Raw genomic sequence first — 18,657 nt, forward strand, 5'->3', positions numbered from 1 at the left:
TGGTAAGACTCTTGTATGGCACCTTGTTATCATGTACTCTCATACAATTTTACTGTGCAAGCATAAAAAGAGAAAAGCCCAACAGCCAAACTCATAAACAGAGACATCCCTGCATGTGAAAAGCAAACATACATATAAATGTATTGTCACCTTTTTATTTCATCCTTCTGATACTGCTCTCTCACTCACACACACACACACACACAAGCACACAAGCACACACACACACGGCTCTTCATCTCATTTTGCTCATGTTCAACCCCCACCCCCCTGACTTGTACACAGACCCTTTGAATGGGTCTGCCCCCCCCCTTGTTTCACCCCAACCAAAGAATAATGAGCAGCAGCTCTCTTCAGCTCCTCATGAGGAGTCTTAGATTGCCTGCTGAAAGTATTAGGCATGTTAATCTGTTGGACCCACAGATCATCCAATAATCATGGTCGCAAGACAACACTCTATTAACGCCGAGTTGATGTCAGAAGGGGGCTGCTGGCTCCTCCTTTTGTGAGTGCCTGTGTGTGTGTGTGTGCGTGTGCGTGCGAGCGAATGGGATGACATCTCATTTTCCAGCAAAGCTTTAGAGTCCACAGGATCCTATCCTATCTTTGTGTAGCGCCTTGAGAACAGCAGCCAGCATTGCTTGCAAAATGCTGGAAAGGTTTATTTGTGGCTCAGGTAGAAAATGTTGAGATTATGACTGTGGTATTGCCACTTAAGCAGCTTAGGACGTGTTCTACAATGCTTTTCTACTAATTTTTCCATCTTTTCATGGGTAAATTGAGCTTCATAGATGCGAGACTCACACCAGCAGGATATCAAACTGGTAAAAGTTAAAGCAGCAGAGGCTGAGATTTGCAAAGATATTTTTAGGTTTTTTCATGTATAGGCATATTGTGACGAAAACATACTAATTTGAATCATTATTGTCTGTTGAAATTTTAAAGAAAGGAATGTAACATTATTGATAAAAGAAATGGATTGAAGTATTTTATAAAGTATGTTACAAATTCATATTTGTTTGAAACATGCACAGTTTGCAACTCTGTCGTAAATTTATTTCAGAGGATTTCTTTCCGCCTTTTTCTTAAGTTCTTAAGTTGTGTTATTTTTCTTACAGACTCCCACAGTTCAAAGAGGAGGCCAAGAGTTATGTTGGTGCCAACATGAAGAAGGTAACAGGACTGAGATGTTGAATGTGCTTGCTTATTGTTATTGTGATTTTTTTACCTCCCTCATCTTTACTGTCTTGGGTTTTCTCATTATCATTGTGTGTTTTTTTTAGGTTTCTCTATATGGCTGTAAAATACAGTTAATGATGTAATAGCATCACTTAACAAACTAAGAAATATGTCCTAAAGACCACATCAGCCACATATTCCCTGCACGCTGTCATCAGTGGTATTCTACTTAAAAACATCTTACCTGAATTAACCTTAAAGAGTCAACGTCTGGATAAACCTTAAATCATATATCCTTGGTTCTCCTGCTCCTGTCACCCTTTTCTGCCTTTGTACCCTCCCCTCTCCTCCAGTCTTATTTTTGTCCTTTCAGTTCAGTTTTGCTTTTTGGAACATTTAGTGTTTAATTTAAGTCGTCCATCTTTCTGTGTCTAGCCGTTTCCCTTCCCACACACCCAACACTGTATCCTGGACACTCAGGATCTTATTTGAGTAGAAGCACAAGTAATTGTAGAGAGATGGTAGTTAAATGGCCCATATGAGTGGCCCACTGTCATAGTGCACTGACAGGCAGGGTGAGTTCGGCTTATTGGCGGGAGTGCATAAAAGTGGCTTACTGTTGAACTTTCTTTAATTTCAAGTATAATTTCATCACTGGGTTAATTATTTTACATTAAAAAAGATTTTTCTCCTATTCACTGCTCTGTAGATGATAATAATAAAAACATCAAGGGGTTGAACTTTAGTTTGTGCATAACTGTCTAAATACGGAAAGCGCCAAATGCTACCATCACCAGGGTTTACACCCAAAATTGAGGTGATGTCAACAATCCATTTAATCTACAGCTGAATCTCAAAAATGTTCATGTCACTGATCTAAAGTTTCTCTGAAATGCAGGGAATGAGTACATGTAATAGAAGTATGTGAGGTAACTTAGGGGACATGACTGAAATCTGTGCTACTACACTTTGTCAACAACAAAATAAAAATACCAATCAATCGACTCTAATACTAATGAAACAGGCTACATACTATAAGAATATACTCTCACTAAAATGTCCAGTTTAGCTGTTTCTTTTTCATGGCTGCCATATTGCTATTATTATATATATTATATTGTTGTTGAGCTGGAAACAATTGTTCCAGCAGTTGCTGCTTTTTGCATGGTCTACAGTATCTCTCCATCCACTCACTCTGCCTGTTCATCGGCTTGCTGCCCATTCTTTTGTGATTGGAGCAAATAGTGGCTGTGTGCGTGCATGTGTGTGTGCGCACTTAAAACCCTGTGAGCTGTTTGGGTCCCACTCCCCCCACTATTAAGCGTAAGCTTATGTATGCCTGAATGTGTTGTGTGTTGGTCCCACTGCTGACATGTTACCCATCACTAATCACGGGCACCTGCCCGCTCCCCTTCTCTTCTGAGGCTTACAATATCTTGTGGAAAAACAAACGAGTGCAGGTAAGGAAGATAACTTCAAGTATTAGGGCTGGAGAATCTCTTCCCGTAACCTTCCCCTGTCCTTTTAAGACCACTCACTAACCTTCCAGCCCTTAAGTCTATAAACGTGGCAAAAAGAAGAACTTGACAAGTGCTTTAAGAAATATTCCTCTCATATAAAACAACATAGTGAGTAGATGATTCTAAATGGTCTTTATCATGTAAAACATAGTTCACAATGCCAAGTCTGTGCTCTCATTACATCTGTAATATTATTGAATTTTGTTTCTAATTGAAACATCTTTTGGTTTACAATCTCATGCATATGTCTCAGCTTTTGCATATCATGCCAGCCATAAGCCCTTTCATCTTTTGCTGGATCGATCATGCTTCAGTTATTTTTTTTAAAGAATAGATGACATCACAAAATAGATTTAAGAGTGTCTGAAACTGTAAATGGTTTGCATAAGTAAATACAACACTCACAATGAGGAAACAGAACCTTTTAAAACACAGTAACAGTAACCCACATCAAATCATAATAAGTGGCTGTGGCTCCTCTTGGTGAACAATGTATATGCTATACTGTTTTTTTAAGTGCATTGTATTATGAATTTATGAAAGTGTGTTCATTTCAGGCTTTAATCAAATAGGTTCCTCTCTATTGAACCTCACTCAGTATCTTCACACTCTTTTGGTTCCAGGCATATTATACAAGACGATTTGACCAAGGGTGTGTTTGTTCCAACTACTATAGTGCAATAAATCACAATTAAAGACTAATTCATTTGAGTCTCCCTAAGAAAGTTCAGTATATAGAAGTGTTAATGCTGTGGAAGGGAAACTATGCATCAGTTTATATGAGTGAGTCCTTTATTTCAAACAACACACTGATTTAACATTGTGCTCCTCTAAACATTGTATTGCTCATGATGGGTAGTTTAAAACTAAAGTTGAAACCTTTAGTTTTGCAGCAGAACTAGAGGCATCATCTGTTTTTATCCAGTCACCTTATCAAAGCCTGACTGCATTACCTATAATGCAATTTGAGCTAACATTTATGGGTGTGTTGGGCACGGTGTGTAGTAGAGGTCTGTTAAACCCACAACTTGCTCAGTGATGCGCTCGTGTTTCCTGTAGTTGAAGATGCGTGCCGGTGGAATGAGTGAATCGTCCAAATGGAAGAAGCAGAAACGCTCGCCGAGGCAGCCTCGACACATGGTCCGAAGTCCCTCTGGTCAGATGGACCCAGCCCAGTCCAGCACCCTCAGTAACAACAACCTTTCAGGTGAGAGACACTCCATTTTAATGATACACTCACTATCACCAGTGGTCACCTAAGTGGAGGCTGATGGAGTCAAAGTTTGCCGGTTCTCTTCTGTTAAAAATTCTGGTAGGGTAATAAATGGCTGACGAAGAAAAGTGACCACCGATTAAACAGAAGGGAATTTTGAAACGTGGGAAAATAATCAAGGTTCAAGCAGATACAAGCTGACCTCAAAGATCATGTTCAATAGCATCCAGTCATTTTCTGAATAAAAGTGAGAGTTTGCTAAAATACTACTTTCAACTTATTAAAAGAAAGTGTATATTTAAACTTGAAGGTTATCAACCCTTTCAACAAATTCTGTACATTTGTGCACATGGATAGATGGTGAAACGCACCATTTTACACCATCAAATCATATGCATCTCTTTGTTTATAGGTGGCGTCCCGTTCATTGAGCAGGGCTTGTCTGCCTCTAGCTTACCAGCCTCAGACAGTGCTGGCTCATCCATTTCAAGCCCTACAACCACAGACAGTGGCCTGGACACCTGTTCCAAAGCCACCTCCAGAGAAGACCTTTCCGACCTGGAACAGTGCAGCTCGTCTGCAAACAACCTGGCTTGCGCGCTCCCTGGGACTGAGCCCAGCTCTCCAGATGCACACGTAAGACTTGGAATATACAGAATAAAAGATTTCTAATCTTCACTTTGAGATAAATCGATATTTAATCAATATTTTACACCAGGGTGTATGCAGTAGTAGTAATGCAGTAACAGGTAGCCAGGGAGATAGCTGTTGGCCTGTTGAAGCTGGAAGTTGAAGCGGAAGAGGCTAGAAGCCGCCAGTTTGTCAGTTATATTGAATAAATCCTCACGTTAATCAGTGGTCATTAAGAATAGAAAAGCTCTATAAAAATACAGACCATTTACCATTTGTTAACTGTTTACATTTATTACAGTAATCTAATCCACTTTATTTAGTTATTTTACTTAACAGTACTGTATTTAATTTTATTATAATTGCTCTATTTAACTTTGTTCTTATGTACTTAAAGTAATGTTATTTATTACTGTATTCAACTTTATGATAACTGTAATTTATTTTACCACTACTGCATTCAGCTTCAGTCTAACTGTTGTTTTTATTAGCACAGTACTGTATTTAACTAACAGGCAGGAGACTTCTATGCGGGCCAAGGACTTAATGAGCTCGAGTGTTGATCCAAATGACAGATTCTTCATTAGCATGGCTTTAAAACAGAGCCAAGAGGTTTATGGCTCTGATGCTGTGGAAATAAAACACAGAAAGACTGACTGAGATGTGATGTGCATTCTTTTTGAAAATATGACTGATGATATATCATAAGTGACACTAGTGTGTAAACCCAAGTGACTTCTAGTGAGACCCTGGTATGTGACTTTTAACTTTGATGATGATTTATGATTTGTGTTCTGTTTCCATAGTCTGAGGGCAGTCAAGTTGAACCAGCTCAGTCAGCCTCAGTGGAGTCTATCCCTGAGGTTCTGGAGGACAAAGACTCCACTACAGAGCAGTCGGACAGTACCTCTGTCCATGATATGGACTATGTCAACCCCAGAGGAGTCCGTTTCACACAGTCCACACAAAAAGATGGTATGGATATTGAAGGTTTTTGTGTTTATATTATAATCCTATCTTCATACCACTGTTCCTTAGCATGAGAGGGTCATGCAAGCATTACAACAGAGCTAAACAGTTCGCGCATAGTTCATTTTCTTTACATGTCAGATCTTCTTTTCCTTACTCTCCATCCTCCTTTTGCTTCCTTTAGGAGCATCCCTCATCCCTTATGGCCTCCCATGTCTAAGGGAGCTTTTTCGCTTCCTGATCTCACTGACCAACCCCCATGATCGCCACAACACTGATGCAATGATGCACATGGGCCTGCAGCTGCTGACTGTAGCACTTGAGTCAGCAGACATTGCTAACTACCAGTCGTTACTAGGACTAGTCAAAGATGAGCTCTGCAGACATCTCTTCCAGGTAAACTAGCTGACACTTGTGTGCTCTAGTGGAGTATTTAATATGTTTAATTTCATCATCTGTGCAAATATTTGCTTTGAGTAAGACTTTGAAGATATTAAGGTTTATGTTTATGTTTTAAAATGTTTTTTGCCATCCATTAGTTTGTTTGTGAAGAAACTGAAAGAGGATCATTGTCAATAATTTTGCTCTCAGTCTTTTAATTACAAATCAATGTACGCACAAAAATCCAGTTACAATAAATGAGTGAGCTAGCATCAAGAACAAAATCAACAATTATAATTGTAGAAAGCTTGACTGATTGTCTGTTACAAAATGTTTAAGTATTGTTTTTGTTGATTCCTGTGTTGTAGTTGCTGAGTGCTGACCGTATGAACCTGTACACTTCCTCCATACGAGTTTGCTTTTTGCTTTTCGAAAGCATGAGATTACATCTCAAGTTTCAGCTCGAGGTAACATGTTATTACTAATGTATCTTTATGTTTAATCGGCAATTGAGTCATATGTAATCCACATGCACTTTATGGTAAAATTGATCCTGAATGCCTAATCATTACCCTGTGTGCTAAACTGACAGATGTACCTAAAGAAAATGATGGACATCATCACATCAGAGAACGTTAAGATGCCATATGAGATGAAGGAGATGGCTCTGGAGGCTCTGGTGCAGTTATGGAGGATCCCCAGCTTTGTCACCGAGCTGTACATTAACTATGACTGTGACTTTTATTGCTCCAATCTGTTTGAAGACCTCACTAAACTGCTGTCCAAGGTAGCCTCCTCATTGGATCATTTCTATGCATAGTGTTGATGACAATTTTTTATATTCTTGAAAACATCACAAATTCTTATGGGAATCCTCTCTAGATAATGGTTTGTTTTAAATTGTTTAAACCGTTATTGTTCATAATGGATCTTAAATAATTGACCTTCCAGTTTGTTTTTTTAAATATTCACTGTAATTTGTGATCTGTTATAAAGGTCTTAGTGGGTAAAGATACTAAATTACATATTTAAACAGTTCATAAAGTCTTAAATTTAATGTGGTGAACAATGCAGAAGCTGTTTTTGTAAAATATTTTTTATTATACAACACTATTTATCCTAAGTGCAAGCTTTTTGCCATCCTAACCTTTTTTAGTCACAAAATGTCGATCAGACAAATGGATCAAGATATCAATCTTTATTTGTATTTTTTTGATACATGTCAAATGAATTATAAAATGTTGTGGATTTGTTATTTTAAATGAAACATGGTTTTCCCTCCTCTTTCTACAGAATGCGTTCCCAGTGTCAGGGCAGCTTTACACAACGCACCTCCTGTCGCTGGAGGCTCTCCTCACAGTGATTGACAGCACTGAGGCTAACTGTCAGGCCAAAGTGCTCAACAACACTGCTCAACAAGAGCAGTCAGAAACACTGCTGGCAGAGGGAGAAGGTTCAAGCAAAAGTGGACCAGACACTACAGCTGGTATATTCACCCCTGCAGACATCTCACTGTTGCATAAACATGTTTTTTTTCTTTAGGTCTTTAAAATATAAAGATGTAAAATAATGTCAAAAATCTGTAGCTTCAGTGTAAACATCCCAGTCTTTTGTTTTTTAACATAAACAGATCTTACCAATGGTTTGAGTTTTCAACAAGCTCAGAGTGCACCAGTATGTCCACCAACCAGTGGTCATCTGATGGCAGAGACGATGAAACTGGGCAGACAGGACCAAGGAGACAATGATGCCGGTGAGACTATGATCTGAACAACAGTTTTACCTTTAAATCTTCCTCACCATTGGAGGTTGAACCTGATTTCATCTTTAAGCAGCTGAGAAGAGAGCACCGAAGAAGCCTCAGCGTTTCTCATCATGTTTACCCGATTCCCAAGAATTGATGGAAATTAGAACAAAGAAAAAGGTAAGTGGTAGTGACCGACATAGGTTTATAGTAACATTACACATCAGTTATGAAATCTACAAGTGCACCTTCATGATGAGTTTCTTTTTGTGTCTCCAGCTGCTGATCACAGGCACAGAGCAGTTTAACCAGAAGCCTAAGAAGGGAATCCAGTTCCTGCAGGAGAAAGGCCTCCTCAGTAGCCCCATGGACAACAACCAGGTGGCGCAGTGGCTCAGAGAAAACCCCCGGCTGGACAAAAAGATGATTGGAGAGTTCATCAGTGACCGCAAGAACATGGACCTCCTGGACAGCTTTGTGAAGTACGATGAAAGGCCAGGGCATATGCATTTGTTGATCCTATTAAAGTGTATGTACCCTCTCATAAAGGGTGCAGAGAGTTTGGTTTCCAAGGTGCATTGTTGAATTTACTGTTAACAATTAACAATGCTGAGAGTGCTTGTTCAACTAATGTGAATCTTTTCCACAGCACGTTCACCTTCCAGGGACTTCGTATTGATGAGGCCCTGCGTCTCTACCTGGAGGCCTTTAGATTACCTGGAGAGGCTCCGGTCATCCAGAGACTCCTGGAAACCTTCACAGACAACTGGCATGTAAGACACATTTCCTCAGCCTTGACTGTTATATGGTCACTGGGCGCTTTATAAGGAACACCTTTCCAACTGCGTATTCAACAAATTATCAGTCAGTCATGTAGCAGCAGTGCAATACATGAATTCCTGTATATACAGGTCAGGAGCTTCAGTTAATATTCACAGCAAACATCAGAATGGGATCTCAGTGATTTTGAGTGTGACAGGATTGTTGGTTTGAGTATTTCTGAAGCTGCTGATATCCTTAGATTTTCATACACAGCAGTCTGTAGTTTTTTTTTTTCTCAGAATGGGGAGAAAAATAAAAACCCACCATTTCATCTATCTCTGTTTTGAGAGGTCAGAGGAGAATAGTCAGACTGGCTGGAGTTGACAGAAAGACTGTGGTAACTCAGATAACCACTCATTGCAGCTGTGGTGAAAAGAGAACCATGAACAACTAGTCCAACCTGGAGATCTAGATTTAAGACTGCTAGTAACTGCTACTGTGAAAACAATGTCATTATTAGCAATGGATATTATATGATAACTAGTTGAATTTTTAACCACACGTGGTGATCGCCATTTGGATAATACATGCAGTTGCTGAAAATTCAAAATGGCTGCCATTTTTCAAAATGGCCACCATGACTGGTAAGTAAATCTTAATAGCAAAAACGTTGAGCAGGAGTCTGATATGGATGATATCCAAAACCTTTCTTCATTTGCACAGTCTCCTCTTCGCCCTTGTTATTGACACACAGCTCCACCTCAACCTTATCTATAACTCCCCAAGATTTCTGAGCCATATGTGAGTTTTTTTATTGCGCATGAACTAACAAACAGCACAAGAAACATTTAATTGTTACCACTTACTTTTGAACACTTGTAAGTTGGGCAGTATCTTTTTAAACTGCTGTATCTCCAACACAGATCTTTCTACATTGATGTAAACCTTGCAAATACACACAAACAACCTTTCTCCCATCGAGTCAAGCCAGCCTGTTTACAAAAGGTCTTTTCCATCATCAGATACTTTTAGCTATTAGGTGGTGAAGTGATAAATCACACTGTCCCATGATGAACCCTCTAAATTATTGTAGTAGGATGACATAAGTGTTAAAACTTAAACACATGGTGGTGGACAAAGGAAAAACTACGGGGGAAAACATCTGACTTCTGAAAATAGCTGTATAAGCCGTGTGACCTGGAAACTAATCATAGTAAAGGTCTTTTCTTAGACTGACCACATACACACATATAGCAGCCTTGAAAGAGTTGAGTAATTTTAGACAGTGACACTGTCAGTGAGATTTCCACTCTATGGGGTCGCTGTGGTATCAGCACAATGTACAAGGTGAGATTCATTCTAGATCATAGAGTGCAAGTAAAGATGGACCACATGACTGCTCCCCAGAAATGAAGCCAACCTGGTGGCTGGCTTCAGTGTAGGTCATAAGTCCTCCACCATGTCATGGAACAGTCTTATGATTTGTGTTGGGTTAGAAACAAGTGACTTCAGAACCTCAGATGATGTATACTTTATTCATCATTATAATTTGTTTCCTGTATTTGTGTGTTTGTAGAAAGTGAACGGATCTCCGTTCATGACCAACGATGCAGGCTTTGCCTTGGCCTATGCTGTCATAATGTTGAACACTGACCAGCATAATCACAATGTCCGCAAGCAGAACATCCCCATGACTGTAGAGGTGAGTTATCTCTAATTGTGATCTATCTCTCTCTGTTTCTCTCTCACTCTCCCTCCCCTCCCCTCTCCTCCATCCATATATCACTTTTCACATTAATTTCTATGTCACTTCCCTCATCTTTTCATAAGCGGGCTAATCAATCAACTTGCTGAGCACTAACTTTAAGTTTTCCTGGGACATCAGGCCAAAAGTCTGTCAGAAAACAGAACCCTGTTACTTCAGCAGGCCACGTTATGAGCCATTCATCTGATGCCGCTATAGACCGCACCCAGCCCCTTTCAGGCCAGCTGACCACACCCCTCTTGCAGCAAAAAATGGCAGCTGACCTATCTGCCAGAAACAGACCCAGCCCCATTGACAATGTCAGAAACGTCACTACACCACATCTCTGTGACGATTACAGACCACACCCATTAAAATGGGAAAAGAACAAACAATCACAGGCCTTGCATCACTCACACCAACTGACCACACCCCTCTCACAGCAACAAATTGCTGAAAGCCTCGCCCCTTGTGAACACTCTCACTCTGCCATCACTTTTGTTTGTCAGTTGAATGATCATACAATCCAGCCTCAGTAACAAATGTTGGTGACTCAACATCACGCCTGCCAAGTCATTCCTGGTCATCTTCATCCCTTTGAAACACAAGGAACACTGGCAATGTCAAAGACAGCACATCCTCTACTATTGTGCAAATTAATATGCTGAGATAACTAATAAGCAAGGAGAAGATTTGAACACAACACAAAACCTTACTTATTATAATAATGAAATAAAGTAGAACATTGTAACAAGCACAAAGATCTAATGGCAGAATTACAGTTATAATAATAATAATAGTAATAATGAATACAAGCAATAATAACAGCGATAAAAGAAAAAAGACACATTTTCAAACTTTCCAATTTCAAGAGACTACTAGCTTTCTTATTTATTGAGAGTGAGAATTAGTCGTGCAGAATTTTACAGAGGACATCTTTGAACAATAAGGCTCATTTTGAGATATTAAAACTGCTGGGATGCTTTGACAAGAAATAACCTGTCTTCCTCCGCTCCTACTCTGTGAAAGACTCTTATGGTTTCTGGTTAGTAGTGTCAGTTACTCAGAAACGCACTGTATTCTGGTTAGGCTGCGTAATCCATGCATATTGGTGTCATTAACAGTTTTCTGTGTCCTGTTCAACTCCTTTGTAATGAATAAGTACCCCACTGAAAAACAAAGTTGGGCAGTTTAACACTTATCAAACTTAACCTGACAGCAGCATGAATGAAAATCCATACAACTCACTTATATTTTATTTTCAGAGAAGAAAAAAATGATAAAAATAGAACTTTTTGCTTGTGTTCATTCAGAGATTTTTTTTACAATGCCAAAATGGTAAAAACTTGCACCTTGTTACTTTGCAGATTTATGCTGTATTCTTCTCAAAAGGTGAAGCTACAAACTTCGCTGTATTTATATGCAGTGGGCCCCAAATGTCTGAGACCACATTCCCATTCTAGTGAATGCATAAATGGTCTCAGACTTTAGGGCCCCACACTATCTATTTTTTTCCTCTCACTGCGGCAGGGCCCCATTTGTGTCTGATAGTATGACATTCCCCTGTGAGTGCTAGAATTTGCACTGGTGTGGCTTGGCGGCTCAGAAAACCCGCAGCCAACAACTGTAGCCAGTGGTGGTCTGTTTGAGAGGTGAACTCATCCTACACAGGCGGCATGGGGGCAGGGGGAGGACATGGGGTGTTCATCTCTCTCTCTCTCTCGCTGTCTCGCTGTCTCGCTCTCTTTCTTGCTCTGTCTCTCTCTTTTTCTCTCTCTCTCTAGCTCTCTGTCTCTCTTGCTCTCTCTCACTCTCTGTCTCACTCTCTTCATCTACCGTGTCTGTTTTTTCTCTCTTTGATTGACTGGGGCTGAAGACTAAACTGAGCGTCTGCTTTAGCTTGTGAACAGATCTTGGGTCGTCCACTCTCTCTGACAAATGATTTTAAACACTTGCGTTCTCTTTCTCTTCGTCTCACTGTGCGCACATAATTTGTTCAATCTGTCTTTCTTTAGTCAAGTCATACTTCTTTCTACAGCCAGTGCTGTTTGTTTTTTAAATTATCCCTACACAATCCCAATACACCAGTTGCAGTTTGTTTGAATAAAAAAAAAAGGTTTAATCATTAATCATTACTCTTAATCACTGTTCTGTCGTCGCACAGGACGAATAAAAGAGTCACCTAGCATTTGAGTTCCTTAACAGCTTGAAATGTGTAGCGTTCACCACAGCATGTGTTGGCAGTGGGGTTATTTTTGAAATGTGAAAAAGTATCCGCAGAATCACTGTGTCTAAATCAGGTCTTTTCCCCAAGGATTTTACAATGATATGACATGTTATGAGTGAGGTACAGGTGAGGTCAGTGGTATAATGTTCATTGTGTCCATAATATACACCATGCTGCTCGTTTTGGCAGCCTGTGTTGGCTAGGACAGCAGCTGTTCTGAGAGCTGCTGTCTAACAGCGTGTGTGTGTGAGAGAGAGTGTGTTTGTGAGAGAGAGAGAGAGAGAGAGAGAGAGAGTGTGTGTGAGAGAGAGAGTGCGTGTGTGAGTGAGTTGGAGACGCTGCATGTCCCTGATAGAAGCATGACTAACAGAGGTGTGTTCTCAGTGGCCTCCTGCTCCCTCTGTCTTTCTCTGCCGGTGTTAACTTCTCAGTGTGTTCCTGCTGAGAAGCTCCTGTTTCTCCTCTTCATACCTGCCAAGACATTAAACTGAGCCTTGAGTGTGTCAGTCATCACCAGGTGGTTCTGTTTATTTATAGGAGTAATCCTTGTTTTCCTAAAGCTTTAACTAAAGTGTATTAAGTGACACATAATGAGTGTGTTCCCAGCCAAGGTCCTTTTAATTGTTGATTTGCTGCTCAGTTAACGAAGCACTGAATGACAGAGACTTGGCTGCCTGAGCTAAGCTCCCATGTTGAGATGTATTGACTGACATGTTGATGGTTGAGACGGGCACCTGAGGTGTTCAAGTCAACTTTCTGCCAGGACCCAAAGGTTGATGGTTCCAATAACTGCTTTTTGTTTGTTTTTTTGAAACAGCAATTCAAGAAAAATCTTAAGGGAGTAAATGGAAACAAAGACTTTGACCAGGACATGTTGGAGGACATCTACAACGCTATCAAGTAAGTTCACCTGACGTCTGTTAGTCTGCGTCTGTCAGAAAGCTAAAAAATAATTGCAAATTCCATTGTGTTAGTAATTAAAAAATATATAATAGTAATTCAAGCTAATATTCTGAAAATCTGCCAGTGGGGCTCTGATGTTGCGATTATAATTTTAAATTTACTTGATTCATTGGGGAATTAAGTGAGATGGGATTTGAGAAAGAGAGGCATAGTTAGATGTGTGATTCCTCTCTCTTATTTTTGTGGTTTGTTTTTTTTTTCTGGGGGAAAACAAAAATGCATTTTCATACTTCTTCATACTTCTTCATACTCCTATACTGAATCTGTAGGTGAGTGGAGCTCAGTTTCACTACATGATATACTGTAAAACCATGAAATCACAAAACATTCCAACAAAACTTCAAAATGTGTAGATTTTCTTCTACCTGCATGCACACCAAAATAAAAACAATCAACAACAGAAAGGTAGTGGTAAAAACACTTGCTCACATCATGGCTCTATGTGGACACTAAGCTTTCCACTCGTAAGCGAACATGAGCTGATGTTACAGCTGAGATGTTTTTCCCTCTGCAGGAATGATGAGATTGTGATGCCAGATGAACAGACAGGTTTAGTGAAGGAGAACTACGTATGGAGCGTGTTGCTACACCGGGGTGCCACACCTGAGGGGGTTTTCCTCCTCCTGCCACCTGGCAGCTACGACCATGACTTGTTCACCATGACCTGGGGTCCCACCATTGCTGCCCTCTCCTACGTCTTTGACAAGAGCTTGGACGACAACATCATCCAGAAGGCCATCACTGGCTTCAGGTACACAATATATACTTTGAATACGGATTTTAAAGTACCACCAAAGATGTCATTCCAACTTCTATTGTTCTGGAACATGATATCATTGGAGTTAGTAATGGATTACTGTGCCTCATGATTTCCTGTTTGCTCATTACGTTGTTGGTAAAGGTCACAATGCATTCAGCCAATTATCAATTCAAAATGACTGCACAATATTTAATAAACAAATGCTGTATTTCACTTAAGCTGCTTTCAGACATACACTGAACTCAGCAGATAGAAATTCAGGAGGATCAGAAGTGTGAAGTGTTGCCTCTTTTTTCTTTGCAGGAAATGTGCAATGATCGCTGCTCACTATGGCTTCAGTGATGTTTTTGACAATTTGATCATCTCCCTTTGCAAGTTCACCACTCTGAGCAATGAGGTGAGTTCAGAAAACTCGCAGCAGCCGGTTGGGCTAATGTGGCTCAGCTTATTTTTAGTTTGCAGTTAAAGTTGGTTAGTTGATGAGTTTTTCACACCTGAAGATGTTTCAGTTAAATAAAGTTTTAATTTTGAGTAAAATACATGATCCTTAACTACTAATGGACTAGTTAGCTCACTGCCCAATGTTAGAATAATTAAATATTTAATTTTAATTTGAAGTCCTAGTAAATTAGTTATGATGACATCCTCCTCTGATATGGTGGATATGTTGTCTTTAGATTTATTTGGATTATCCAAGAGTTTATTTAGATTATCCTTCAAAAAGCAAAATATAGTAAGAAATGTGATTCCTTACTCTTACTGGAGATTAGTGTAGCTCAAACAATTATCACAACACAGTATGCTGTGGTAACATGCAACACATTCACATCCATGCACACCAATGTATATATCATCAAACGAAAAAAAAACAAGCTATGTAAAAACAAGTCACTGCTCATACCAGGGTCTCAGATAACTGAATTTTGCATGTGGAGGCCGAGTGAGTTATTATATGTGAGCCTTCAGATTGTCAATAAAAAGTGCAAGATCAGTGTTTCAATATGTGTAGATCTTGAAATTGGATCCCTCATAAAATGTCTTCAAAAGTATTAAAGATCAGGATTTCAGAAAGGTTCTTTAACACCATAAAGCCCCAAAAATATCCCAATGAGTCTATTACTCTGTCCAGTCACTTTATTAAAACAACTATTTTGTTTCCCATTATCTTTTGTTATCCTTTTAAGTAATGTTACTGTTCAATCCATGACATAATTGGACACTGCTCAGCCTTGATGGTACATATAAATACAGTAACTGTAAGAATGCTTGTTGATGTGTCCTCTCCTCCTGCAGTCTGTGGAAAACCTCCCGACAGTGTTTGGCAGCAACAGTAAGGCGCAGACAGCAGCCAAGACCGTGTTTGACCTCGCCCATCGGCACGGCAACATCCTGAGGGAGGGTTGGAAGAACATCATGGACTCCATGCTGCAGCTGTTCAGAGCCGAGCTGCTGCCCAAAGCCATGGTCGAGGTCAGGACTCCATCTTTAAACTCTCAACACTCTTTTCAGTTCTCTCAGTGATTGTGGCTGCTTCATGGTAACACTGCAGACACAGTCTCTGTGGTGTTGCCTCTGTGTCATAGAGAGAGAGAGAGAGAGAGAGAGACTGCATTCTAGATATTCTGCTGCCACCTACTGGTCAGGGCTCAGACACTGTTATTTTTGCCTCAGGTGGAGGATTTCCTGGAGCCAAACGGGAAAATTTCTCTTCAGAGAGAGGAAACGCCATCAAATCGGTAATCACAAACCCCATCCACCATCTGCTCATATTTCTACACTACAAGATAGTAAAACACTAATCACAGTCTATTTTTTCTGATGTTTTCATCAAGTAAAAACCATTTTTTTAAGGAGAAATGTATATGTGTGAACAATCCAGACCAACAGAGACTACAAACAGAGTATTAAAGTAAAAAATGTGATATGATATAATAATAATACATGTTTGATAAATAATTATCTTCCTCTGTTACTTATCAGTGGTGAGTCTGCAGTGTTGAGTTTTGTGAACTGGCTGACGCTGAGCGGAACCGAGCCGTCAGGCCACAGAGGCCCTTCCACAGAAAACCAGGAAGCCAAGCAGGCTGCCATCCTCTGCATAAAGGTACCAGACATTAAGCACTGTATGCTATATACAGTATCTAAACACGTTTGCTGTCAACCATTCAAAAGTTTTCTCTTGATAACCTTTTTTTCTGTTTCTCTCTTTGCAGCAATGTGACCCAGAAAAGTTGATCACAGAGAGTAAATTCCTACAGTTGGAGTCGCTGCAGGAGCTAATGAAGGTTAATGTTTTTTTCTTAATAACATTTCTTATTACCATTTTTTTTTTTTTTTCTCATAACTGCCCGGAAAAGGTATTTGCTGGATGCTCTTTTTTGGCCAGTGTGGATGACAGTGTTTACTGAATAAATTAACTAGATTCTCTTCATCAGGCTCTGATATCAGTCACCCCAGATGAAGAGACCTATGATGAAGAGGATGCTGCCTTCTGCCTGGAGATGTTGCTGCGTATTGTTTTGGAGAATCGGTAGGAAGGAGAATATTACATAAATGCTGCACCGTCACAGCATGGTCATTTTTGTGACCACCTCTTTGTCTGTTTCTTCGTGTAGGGACCGTGTGTCCTGTGTGTGGCAGACAGTGCGTGACCACCTCTGCCACCTCTGCGTCCACGCCAACGAGAGCTGCTTCCTAGTGGAGAGGGCCGTGGTGGGACTCCTGCGACTAGCGATCCGCCTGCTCAGACGAGAGGACATTAGCTCTCAGGTACACCAAACACACGCATAACTGGACACAATCACTACAGCAGAGTTAATGGCTGAGACGATCAACTCAGGTTAGGTACACGGAAAGTACAATTATATATGTATATATTAACTAGCTATCTGAACACAGGTATTGTGTAACTATTTCATTTTACTGCAACAAGAGTTTTTCAACCCAGCTGATGAAACCAGATTATTCGCCTCTTAGAAAAAAAACTGAAAATGTTAAAAGTACTCAAAGAATAGTTTCACCAGAATCTTAAAACTCAACAAATCAGTATTTTGATATTAACTCAAATCAAAAAAGAAATGGTATGCTGTGTCAATAAGTACATTATTTTGTTAATTATCAGTAAGTAAAGGTCTGTTAAAATTACTGTGAGATCCTTTTCCTTATAGTCAAGCCTGATTTTCTCTTCTCTGTACACCCACAGGTTCTGCACTCCCTGCGTCTCCTGCTTATGATGAAACCTCATGTGTTGTCCCGGGTCAGTAGGGAGGTGGCTTATGGCCTTCATGAGCTGCTGAAAACCAACGCAGCCAACATCCACTGCACAGACGACTGGTACACGCTCTTCTCCCTGCTGGAGTGCATCGGAGCTGGAGTGAAACCTCCGGCTTCCTTCCAGCTCTCCTCCGCCACTAATGACAACGACACAGGTGAAACATTTCTCTCAGCATCATGACTTTGTGTCTGAGATTCAGGAGATGAGTACATTAGGTGTATCCCTTTAGAGGGATCGCCTCGTTTGGAGGATGCGGTCAATGAAGATCCTTCATGGGCCGTGTATTACCACAAAGGCCAATTCGAAAAAGTTTTAATGCCCCTTTGTTTTTTAACATGCATATGGTTAGCTGTTCGGATGAGTTGAAGCGTGATACTCAAGCGTCTCAACATCTGACATTACCTTAAAAAACAGTTACTGAAACGCAATGAATCCTGGTATAGGTCGGGCTGGGAACAATCCAATCATTGAAGCCTTTGTTTTTTTGGAGCAGTGAGGACACATTTGCCAGCTGCATTTGAAAGAACCTTTAAAATTGCATGATTTTCACAAGTTCTTGTACTCCCTTCATTCATTTTAAAGCAAAATATCCTACTATGTTTTAATGGATACAAGAACTTCACATATATAAAAGGTGAATATTGCTATAAGAAGACAGTTATAGTTAATGTTCCTGTTAAAGATTGTTAAAATAAACAGAAAAAAGCTGTTGATTATTAACGAAATCAAAAATAATCAAATAACAAATTGGATTTTGGCCAAACAAAATTTTCAAAATAAACTGTCACGCATTACGAGCCTTACACAAATCAGTCAAGCATGTTAGACATGGCAAAAATGGAAGAAATCTTTTTGATTGCTGTATGTCCACAGGTGCCCAGTCAGATAGCGAACTGTCCTCTCATCATCCCAGTGAAGTGAGTTTAGACCGCGGCTACACGTCTGACTCTGAGATTTACACCGAGCACAGCAAGACCAGGATCTCTCGCTCCACCACTGATGTGGATGTAGCAAGCAGCGGATGGCTCGTGGTCAGTATTTACACACATGTGCATGTGTACACTTGTACTCATACATACAGAATACCAGCACGCAGAGCACAGATGTTAATTACACTTCAGTCACAAGAGTCATGTAGAAGCCAATTTCATTTTATAATGTTAAAAATATATATATATAAGGTCTATTTGTGTTAGAGTCAAAGTAAAAGTATTTAGATGACTTGAGGTTATAATAGGTTAATATTAATTCTATAAATATCTCACACGTCTATGTATTTTATACAATACAA

At 39.9% G+C, this 18,657-nt stretch overlaps 1 protein-coding gene across 7 annotated transcripts in view; it reads left to right on the forward strand.

The window, feature by feature from the left end:
- Positions 1-18,657, forward strand: part of gbf1 (golgi brefeldin A resistant guanine nucleotide exchange factor 1) — a 78,723-nt gene that overhangs the window by 49,553 nt on the left and 10,513 nt on the right. For 2 of the 7 annotated variants that reach the window (XM_069538317.1, XM_069538319.1), the window contains exons 8-32: positions 1,119-1,173; positions 2,604-2,639; positions 3,759-3,906; positions 4,325-4,548; positions 5,349-5,517; positions 5,696-5,907; positions 6,261-6,359; positions 6,485-6,679; positions 7,186-7,378; positions 7,523-7,645; positions 7,725-7,816; positions 7,916-8,118; positions 8,286-8,409; positions 9,975-10,100; positions 13,187-13,269; positions 13,847-14,083; positions 14,396-14,489; positions 15,386-15,562; positions 15,764-15,828; positions 16,073-16,196; positions 16,306-16,377; positions 16,528-16,622; positions 16,708-16,861; positions 17,295-17,520; positions 18,240-18,397. In XM_069538317.1, the coding sequence (XP_069394418.1) occupies positions 1,119-1,173; positions 2,604-2,639; positions 3,759-3,906; positions 4,325-4,548; positions 5,349-5,517; positions 5,696-5,907; positions 6,261-6,359; positions 6,485-6,679; positions 7,186-7,378; positions 7,523-7,645; positions 7,725-7,816; positions 7,916-8,118; positions 8,286-8,409; positions 9,975-10,100; positions 13,187-13,269; positions 13,847-14,083; positions 14,396-14,489; positions 15,386-15,562; positions 15,764-15,828; positions 16,073-16,196; positions 16,306-16,377; positions 16,528-16,622; positions 16,708-16,861; positions 17,295-17,520; positions 18,240-18,397 (3,484 nt within the window). The remainder of the gene's footprint in view (positions 1-1,118; positions 1,174-2,603; positions 2,640-3,758; positions 3,907-4,324; positions 4,549-5,348; positions 5,518-5,695; positions 5,908-6,260; positions 6,360-6,484; positions 6,680-7,185; positions 7,379-7,522; positions 7,646-7,724; positions 7,817-7,915; positions 8,119-8,285; positions 8,410-9,974; positions 10,101-13,186; positions 13,270-13,846; positions 14,084-14,395; positions 14,490-15,385; positions 15,563-15,763; positions 15,829-16,072; positions 16,197-16,305; positions 16,378-16,527; positions 16,623-16,707; positions 16,862-17,294; positions 17,521-18,239; positions 18,398-18,657) is intronic. The other 5 variants (XM_069538318.1, XM_069538320.1, XM_020093530.2 and 2 more) reach the window with 3 other exon arrangements.

The sequence above is a fragment of the Paralichthys olivaceus genome, chromosome 14, assembly GCF_024713975.1.
Source record: "Paralichthys olivaceus isolate ysfri-2021 chromosome 14, ASM2471397v2, whole genome shotgun sequence".
NCBI lineage: Eukaryota > Metazoa > Chordata > Actinopteri > Pleuronectiformes > Paralichthyidae > Paralichthys > Paralichthys olivaceus.